Source organism: Phyllostomus discolor, chromosome 2 (assembly GCF_004126475.2).
Source record: "Phyllostomus discolor isolate MPI-MPIP mPhyDis1 chromosome 2, mPhyDis1.pri.v3, whole genome shotgun sequence".
Taxonomy (NCBI): domain Eukaryota; kingdom Metazoa; phylum Chordata; class Mammalia; order Chiroptera; family Phyllostomidae; genus Phyllostomus; species Phyllostomus discolor.
Genome location: NC_040904.2, coordinates 21334445 through 21344352, shown reverse-complemented (window position 1 = coordinate 21344352; position 9908 = coordinate 21334445). Strand labels below are relative to the sequence as shown.

At 41.9% G+C, this 9908-nt stretch overlaps 1 protein-coding gene across 1 annotated transcript; it reads right to left on the bottom strand.

The window, feature by feature from the left end:
- Window positions 1-9196: 9196 nt before the first annotated feature.
- Window positions 9197-9689, bottom strand: LOC114490954 (eukaryotic translation initiation factor 1A, X-chromosomal-like). Its single transcript, XM_028505081.2, has one exon. It carries the CDS (start codon window positions 9649-9651, stop codon window positions 9217-9219), a length of 435 nt encoding a protein of 144 aa, XP_028360882.1. The 5' UTR covers window positions 9652-9689; the 3' UTR covers window positions 9197-9216.
- Window positions 9690-9908: the final 219 nt, after the last annotated feature.

The following is a 9908-nucleotide window of genomic DNA, read 5'->3' as shown; positions in this document are numbered from 1 at the left end:
ATAGAGGAGAAGTACAGTAGGCCAGGGGCTATCAACAGCCCGCTGCTGCCAGCGACAGTGTCCTTATTTCCAGACAGCTGAGGGGTGATGCAGCTCCAAAGGCACCAGCTTCCTTTCTAAGAGCACTCCTGGCATCAAAAGTCTGATACTGACTGGATGGACCAAGAAACATACCCTGAGCTGGAGGATTGCATTTAGCTGGTTCATTGGGCTACCTGTGAGGGAGCAAAAGGGGAAAGGGTTGGGAAGAGGGAGAAAATAAAACTAGTTGACACAAAAGTCTCACCTGGCCACAAGGGAAGCTCTGAGGCTGGAATGGCCTGCCCAAATTGAGGGGGAGAGAACGAGAAGTGGGTTCTGTAGCTTCACATTCTAGAGGGTCATTGGGTGTGGGCTGCTGGGGTCAGGGGGTGGGTGTGTAACATTGGGCAAAGCAGCTCCTTTCAGCCAAGGGAATTCCTGGGGGAAGACTCTGCTCTGAGCTCTCAACGGGCCACAGCCCTTGAGACCCGGAGAATGAATGCCTCTGGCCTGAAAGGGGATCAGAGAAGGGCACCAAGCCCTGTGCATTTGGTTTTGGCTATCTTATATGGTTGGGGGGGGGGGGCAACTTATTTAACTTCCTAATTATCTTTTACTGGATTGACACTTTTAAAGCCTGTAAATTCTTACCCCACACAAACAATATAAGGGCAGGATTAGGCAGGGCAAATGGGAGAGTGCAACCCAGGATGACAAACTACAGAAAACTCAGAAGCATATAACCTACCACCGGAATCATCAAGGAGACTACGTGAAGGAGTTGCTAAGTGCCCTTGTACAAAGATCACAGTTTCTTATTTCATGAGTGGCCAGAAACTCAGAGTGTATATCAAGAGGAAAGCAGAACTCTGTTCTTATCTGGCATTCTTTAGAGGCTTGTGGTAAAGTAGGAGTTCATACTGAGATTGTTTTGCAGTTAAAAAGAAAGTCAGGTTTTTGAAGAACAATTACTGAGTGGTCTGGAGAACTCAGATAAGCAAATGTAGTGTCTTAGAGTTTCAGTATGACTTATTTAAATCTAGAAAGGGCCTGGAAAGTTTGTGTCTCAGGCAGCTGGTTTCGAGAACCTGAGTTTTATTCTCTGTGTCACACCTGTGTACATGTGTGGGAGTGTGTGTGACTCCGGCAGGGCAATGGCTGGTAACAGAGAAACTGAAGTGGTGGTTAGGAAAGCAGGAGTTATATAATTCTCTGATGCTTCTTTTACCAAATAAAAAAAAAAAATTCAAAAACAGCAAAGAATCAGCCCTGGCTGGCGTAGCTCAGTGGATTGAGAGAGGGTTGAGAACCAAAGTGTCGCAAGTTTGATTCCCAGCCAGGGTACATGCCTGGGTTGTAGGCCATAACCCCCAGCAACCGCACATTGATGTTTCTCTCTCTCTCTCTCCCCCTCCTTTCCCTCTAAAAATAAATAAATAAAATATTTTTAAAAAGTAAAAAATAAAAAAAAAACAGCAAAGAATCCAGAAGGAAACCATATAAACAACTAAACTAAATGACCAAAGAAAAAAGGATGAAGGAGATTTCAGAATGAAAACTTAAACAGTAGGGTACAGTGAGTTCTCTTGAATTCTATCAATTGGCATTAACAGGGACCCAGGCAAAAAAAAATGTGGAGGTCTCGGATTACCCATTTTCTAGGCTAGAAGTCATCTGATTTTTTTTTCATGAATTGACTTGAATTTGAGCTAAAAATAACTATCTAAATTTTTTGGTAGAACAGTAAGTTACAACTCACTGAGTTTTCATAATTATACACTTGAACTTGTCATGTTACAAAATTCTTCAGTTAGAAATCCATTTATCAACACAGCAAATCATATTTGAATACATAAAAATGACTATGTTGCCAGTGTACTCATTTTCATTTCACTTTCTCACTCATACTTATTATATCTCAGAACATTGCCAAGTATGGGGGATGAAAGATGACTAAAAAACAATTGCTGTCTTCAAGGAGCTCACAATTTAGGAGCATGGGTAGACATAAGTAAATGTGATACCGGCCACAGAAACTAAAGAAAAGAGAAGAGAGTCATTAAATGGGATACTTACTGTCTATCCACCATGCGCCAGGTTCTAATACTCATGAAAATAGGAATAAAACATGGTCATGTTCTCAGGGAGCTGCTGGGAGAGTTGTTTTGTCTGGTCTGGCTTGTCCTTGAGCAGGAAGAAGGACATATCCTTGGACTGGGAAGACGGGAAAGGTGGGTGAAACAGCGCCGTGGGGGGAGAGACCGAAAGTGAGTATGGGAGCTGAGGGTATTGGCATAAGAACGGTTCATTCAGCTCTTTAGATTACCTTGTTCTTTATAACTGAGTGCCATAAATCTTAGAAGCGAGCAAGGTGAAAAAGGAAGCAGAAGTGACAAATAGTTTAGGAATTGAGAAAAATGAATCAAGTAAATATAACTGTTGTATGAGGCTAACAACTATGCTGGGGTGATGGAGAAAGAGCTGGTGGTTTGAAGGTGAATTATTGAACATTTGAGCTTTCAAGGGAGGGGCCTACTAAGTCGTGGCAAAGGTAAGTGAATGTGGAAGTCAATGAAGTTACTGAGAACTGCAAGCAGCAACGGCATTGGGGACGCCACCCATCTGGAGTGGAAAGTAAGAAGGACGAAGGTGGAACTCGGGGTGGAGAGGAAGGTAATGGGCTGCCTGCCATCCTCGCGGGAAGGATGGCCGCCGCACAGCAGCTGACTTGTCAGGGCTCTGACGGAGTGCATCGGGGGGTGTATTCCCCCACCTGGAGAAGAAGATGAGGAAGCTGGTAGGAATCACCTCTAGGGGCCCCCCCCATTTTACCTTGGCCTCCTTCTCTTCCTGAGAGAAGGACCCACGGTCTCTAAATGAGCATCAAGGAGAGATCATTTGCCTCTCAATACAAGGACAGAAAGTTAGCAGTGTAACCTCCATGGTCTTTTTACTTTATTGTGCTAATTTCCTCTCATAAAAGATCTTCTGTGTGGCTGCTTCCTGATTAAGAAGATGTTAGGCAATAGAAAATTCATTGTTTGGGGTATCAGAAACCCTTTACGACCTTGTTCTATCTCCTACATTAGTTGTCAGGTATACAAGCCACCTAATATCCCTTACCTTCATTCCAGGAAGAAGGAAGAGCGTTTGGGAACTAGCCTGAGGGAGGAAAACCACTGAAACTGGAGGAGACAGTTGGGGAAGCTACACCTCAGAGAGTGGTTAAAACAATCAAATGAGCAACGGATAGGAAATTGCTTCTGTTCTAGGAGGCCCTGCCAGATATTATTATCATTGTGGGGTTTTTTCTAGCAGGTGAGGTGCTGAAAGTCATGTTAGATTTCCATATCTTTCGGGACACAGCCAGTAGGTGGAGAATGGGGGAGGAGGAACACAGCCAGAAGAAACACAAACCATTCTAAAAGAAAACTTTTAAAAGAAGGGATTTGGTTTCACAGCTTCCTCAGTTTGTGTCTCCTAGAAATGAGAGCTTGAGACAAGGATTTTATGAGAGTGTGCTCTTTAGGAAAAGCTTGTGAGGGAGCGCAAAGCAGGACAAAGAAGAGGAAGGAGACACGCAAGGATGTGTATGGCTCAGGTCAAGCACAGCCTTGGCCTGACCCACAGAGGGAGGGATCTGGGACATGAACCACACCACAAAATCACCCCCCTTCTTTTTAATGCAAGAGGGTCAACATTTCATTGTCTGCATCCATCCTCATTGGCTGTGGCTGCTCTGTCCGTTCCTGTCAACCCAGCCTCAGAGAAGGGGGCTAGTTTTGAGCTCTCAGCAGTCCAAGTTCATAGCAGCGAAGTGATGGGTACACCAGGATGTTAAGGAGATACAGACAGCCTGAGAGTGTCTCCTGCAATAGCTAAGGGAAGAATGGAGAAGCCTAGAAGTGGGTGGCAGGCCACCCAGAGTTGGGCAAGAGCAGGAAGAAGCCCCCGTTCACAGGCCTAGAGAGACAACCAGGGAAAGGGGTACTGCCAGAGCCCACAAACCAGGCCACTTTGTGAGACATGGCAGGCGTTGACCAGAGGGAGCTGGGACCACAGGAAGAGAGGCTGCCTGGCGAAAACCAGGGAACCAGGGAATCCCTGCCTGGAACCAGGGAAGAGATGCTGCCAGAAATGGCACAAAAATCAGGAAAAAAAGGAAAAACATCACTCTCATCTTCTCATCCCCTCACCTCAATCTTGCCCCCCATTGGATGAACCTATTGAGAGCCTGCCACTCAAACCAAGGCAGGAAAAGATTGGGGAACAGATCTCAAAGCCAACAGGATATTAACTGGGTGTCCCCCACTCAGACAAAATAAGGACAGCTACTGTTGGGAGGGTGACTCTTTAAATTTGGGTAAGGAAAGCCGATTAGGAGACTGAGCCTCTGAATTGGTAGATACACATACCACTCGCATCTAGGGGCTCCAGAGACAATCTGCAGCCCCAAAGGTTGTTCTGTGCAACGTAGTAGACCTCGTTCCTGTTTTGGAATATGTAAGATACAGTTCTTATCATTGGTATCTGGCGATGAAGACATATAGACACCCCTGTGACTGTTTATTTTCCTTTGCAATTTTCTAAAAGAGTAAAATTCTATTCACAGCAAATGAGGTGTGGGAAACACACAGCATTCAATGCTCTGTAGAGAAAAAGTGAGAACTGACGGAGTTACTATTGCACTTGAAAGCCAGGGTCAGCAACACAGCGCTGACAATAGCGTAGAGGGCTCCTGGGAACTGGAAACCAAACGACTGTGGGATAGAAAACATATCAGATGTAAAATAGACCAAGCGTGCACACAGGTTTTAGAGACAAAAATAACTTTTTTTTATCTTTCAAACCCCATTTAAAATTGATTTGTGTATCTTAAATGTAATCTTTTATATTTGTTATTGACCACATTGCCTCTTTTCTCAAAAACATCTATTGTAACATTTGTCTCCAATGCGACTATGAAAATGTGCACTCTGTGATAACTGGCAAGACCCTCATCTGTGCCTCAAAGAAATGATCTAAGGACATTTTGATGAAATACTTTATCCCAATGCTATGCTTGGCTGGTGGTATTTTACAAGTTCTTTTACGAGATGGTTCATTTTTTTTAAACTCTTATTTCAAGGTGGTGGTGAGAAATTGGTCATTTGTAACTTGAGATTTCTATTTCTTAATTGAACTTAGAACATTACTATTTGAGTCTTAGAATACATTTGCAAGTAGATACTTCTTTTCCTCTTAACGAGTTAAAGGATTCTGGAGGAAGTTCTGATCAGTTCAGGAGATACTGCTTGTTCCCATCAGGAGCCCACAAAGATCAAGTCCATCTTTTCACTCGAGCGCTTTGTAAAGTGCTTACAGCAACTGTTAAAGCATCTGGGGTGTCTGGTGGTTTAAGCGGTGCTTTCTGAGAATCATTAAACATTAACTTTCTCAAAATGCATGATTAGAAAGGAATGAAATGAATTCATGTACTGGAGTGGTCTGACAAATAGCAAATAAATTACATATAGGGAGAAACACTTGCTTTTTATTTTCCCACTTTAGAGACCCCCCTTCCACATTCCTAACAATGTCATTCTTTCTGTTTTATTATTGCATGATGTCAGGAAATGTCTAGAAGGCTGGGAAAGTAGAAGAATGCTAGAAAGGAGCAGTGTTGTTAGATTTCAATGGACTAGAGAGGGGATTATCTCCATTCCACTGTTACCAGTCCGTCCTGAAAATTCAGTCTGTGTTCTGGTTAAGCTACTGTGAGAAATAAATCTGTACAGAAAAAGAGTGATGGCATAGATCAGTTCTCAGATTTCAAGCCAACGTTTCCCAGAAGTGTGATGGAACCCAAGTATGTAATTTTAAATTTTCCACCAGAAAGAAACATTAAAAGAGAAATAGTTAAAATTTATTTTAATAATACATTTTATTAAACCCAAACCAATATAGTATCATTTCAATGTGTAATACATTCAAAATATCATTCATGTGACTTTCACATTGTATTTCTGTATTGTGTCTTTGAAATCTGCTGTGCAATGGACATTATAGCTCGTCTCAATCTGGACCAGCCACATTTCTAGTGCTCAATAGCCACGCACACATCGTGGCTACCATCTTGGACAGCACGGCTCTGAAGTACATCAGAATCAGCTGGATGGCCTGTTGAAACGCAGATTGCTGGTCCCCACCTGCAGAGTTCCAGGTTCGGTAGATAATGAATGGGGTTCAATAACTGACATTTCTAACAAGTTCCTAGGTGATGCAGATGTTATTGGTCTGGAACCACACTTTGAGAACCACAGGTTTAGGTAAGTGGTTCTCAAGCCTGGCTGCACATAGAAATACCTAATAATTAAAAGCAAGAGGGAAAAAATTATCTTCCAGGTCACATTCCAGGCCACTTCGAAAAGTCTAGTGGTCAAATCAGGGCCTTGCTTTTTGAAAAAGTTTTTCCATAGGGTTTGAATTATCAGCCAGGTTAGAGAACCACAGAGGTAAAAGGAGGAAAGAGATTAGAAACATGTTTTAGTAGACAAAGGAAAGCAAAAAAAAAAAAAAAAAAAAAAAGGAAAAATTACTCTGGCTGGTGTGGCTCAGTGGATTGAGTGCCAGCCTGTGAACCAAAGGGTCTCCAGTTTGATTCCCAGTCTAGGGCACAAGCCTGGGTTGTGGGCCAGGTCCCCAATTGGGGGCATGCGAGAGGCAACCACACATTGATGTTTCTCTCCCTTTCTTTCTCCCTCCCTTCCCCTTTCTCTAAAAATAAATATTTTTTTAAAAAAAAACTAAAAAAGGGGAAGAAAACTTGACTAAATCTTATAAGTAACAGGGAGTCTCAGTAGATTTTTAAACAGGGCAGTACCATGTAATGAGAGCATCATTTTGCTGAGTTGCTTGAACTGGTAATGACCTGTAGCAGGAAAGAGAGTAAGGTTTAAAACTGTTCAAGAGCTTGACGAGTAGGGAAAATGGAAAGAGGGGTGAGGGGAAATGAGAAACATACATACTTGATTCCATTACAATGCATCACTACATTCTATAGCATGATGAAATGAAGGGTATGAGCAATGTATCAGGGGACAAATTGTGTTGTTTAGTTCAGCAGAGAGCCATGAATCAGCAGTCGCACCCCGGAACCGCTACAGAAGCCATGTAAAAAAGGTAACAAAAAAAAAGGAAAAAGGGGAAGGAAACCACTAGTAATACATTCACATGCATATGGTGAGAATGATGGAAGAAGCTACATTTGATTAAATTTGTTAGGCCTGATCCCCAGGGGGCAGTCTCCTCCAGATGTCACTGCTGCTTGTCTCCTATTCCTGTCCCTTTCCTCTTGCCTTTCTTTGAGCCTCTGATTTCAAGTTGAAACTTTGTGAAAATGGATTATCACAGATACTTGAAGTCAGCTCAAACTATGAACAAAAGCCAACAAAAGGCAGCAGGCAGTCCCTGGAGAAACAGCGCGTCCCCAGGTTGCAACGACTGAAGAGAGGGGTGTGTGTGGGTGGGTGAATAAGCAGAGACGCATGATAAAAATAAGATTTCACAACCCGAAACCACATTATCTATCAAATAGCACGGGCACATACTCTGTGAAAGTAGAGATGGACAGGTGCCAACATGTCATAGAATTTAGATAACCTAAAAATAATAGGGGGAAAGCCACATTAATAAGTGGAGATTCTAGTATCGTAGGCCATCTCCACATTACCTCATATACGGAATTTGATTTATCGTGCTGGGAAGCATGCTTAAATGCAGTAAGTGGCCAACAGTGAATACCTAAAGTAGTCATTCTAGGTATCAGCCAACACACAATTAGATCAACTATTTCATATAGATTGTAATTTATATTCATACTTATTCTTCATTTCAGGCTGATTCCTTCCTATTTAACAGTTTGGGCAAAGTCGTCAAAGCCCATTAACAGGATCGTCGGTAAGATTACTAACAAGTTTTTAAGATTAAGCTGCTGTTACCACTGCTGACTCCTGGTTCCTCGTTCTCCATCTGGTATTTTCTTTCTGCTCCTTTGGCATCTCCTTTGTTTCATCCACATTCTTAAAACATTCCCTCCGAACCCACTAATGAATTGCCAAAACAGGTTGGCAATTAAATTGCATCCTTGAGCTTAAATTTTAAATCTGAAAGGCCTCATTTCTTTTCACAAACTCACCCTTAAAATTACGTGTACAAATATTGCTATGGGCCAGAGATCCTGTTTTCCTGAGAAGAATTTACCATACTCCCATTTTCATCTAGAACATTCTTTTTTTTAATACTCAATGTGATATTTTATTCTACTTCTTAGCAGTGGTGAATTCCCTTTTCTTACATCAGTTTATTATGAAAATAGTTTTTCATTTGTATATTATAATTTGTTCATAAAGCCCAAAACTTTATAGGTTACAAATGCATGAGCTTTGACCAAAAAAATGACATATTTTAATGTAACCTATTTTGTATAGTAAATCTATTCTACTTATTTTTGTCATTAAAAGTTGCCTTAGGAATTTTTTTTCTATACATTAAGTAAAAACAATACTGGCAACTAGTGCATCAGTCCTCTAATGTCAATTGGTATTACCTAGCAATGAATTTTTGCAACTTCTCACCTTGTAAATTCCATCTTGCTACTCAAACCCATGTTCTAAAATCTGCCCTTCTGAAATACTTTTGTTACGATGTTTCCAATAAAACAATGGAAAAATGTTCTAAAACATAATATAAAAGTACAGCTACACAAATATAATAGTTCCTTTTTTTACTTCAAATGTAGATTTCTGCCTTCCTTAAATTTTATCAAAAAGTAAAGAACAGCTAGGAAACTGAAGTCTTGGGGGAAAAATTAGTTAGAACTAGGGCTTATCACTGACCATGATGTTAAGGCAATTTATTCAACACATCCATTAACTGGACAATTTTATTTTTATTATCTCTCTTCTCTCTCCCCCTCCCCGCTCTCTTCCTCCCATTTTTTATATAGGAGCTAATGTGGTCTTTTACCCCTAAGGCCCATTACATGAAAAAAATAAAGTGTTAACATTTCACTTAAAGACACGTAATGCTTTAAAACAACAAAAATGAATCCATGTTTCTTAACAAACTGCATTCATGCTGAAGGTCCAGTTTTCTGAACAGGTGACGGCCAAAATTAAACCTGGAGAACAATATTCAGCAACTGTCGAGTTCCGTTTAGATATTATCAATGTCTTCATCGTCATCTCCAATGTCATCGAACTGGATTTCATCGTCATCTCCAGGGCCAAACGTGTCTGTTTCATTGATTTTAGCGTGCTCTGGAAGCTCGCCATAGGCCTTCAGGCTCCTGGCCTCATCGGCGTTGTACTTTAAAATCACATCAGCTTTGTTCTCCTGGTAGTCCCGCAGGCCAACCAGTATAATGTCCGAGGTATTTATCCAAGCCTTTTTTCTCAGTTTTCCTCTGATATGACATAACCTCTTCACACCATCGAAGCACATCGCTTCCAATCGTCCGTTTCCCAGCATTTTGATGACCTGAGCGTACTCTTGTCCGTCCTCTCTAAAGACCAACTCTCTTTTTTCAGATTCGTTCTCGTTCTTCCCCCTTCGCCGGTTCTTGCCTCCTTTACCTTTATTCTTGGGCATGGCGGAGCCGGCGGCCTCCTGGCGTTTCTGACCCTTTCCCGGTGGTGCCTGCCCAACCGCGACCCTCCCAGGGGTCCGCGAGACCCAACAGTCCCTCAGTGTCCTGTGGGTGCAGTGACCCTGTGGCAACTGAATTCCAGGGAAATCCGTTGGCGACCACGCACCCGAATAGGCAAAATCTGGGGCGTCTTTATACTATCTTCTTTGTGACATCTGAACTCACGGGTGTGTACCCATAATTTCAGAATCACTTCTGA

Excerpts from the sequence above, each read along its gene's own strand:
- LOC114490954 (XM_028505081.2), bottom strand. The coding sequence starts at position 9,651 with ATGCCCAAGAATAAAGGTAAAGGAGGCAAGAACCGGCGAAGGGGGAAG.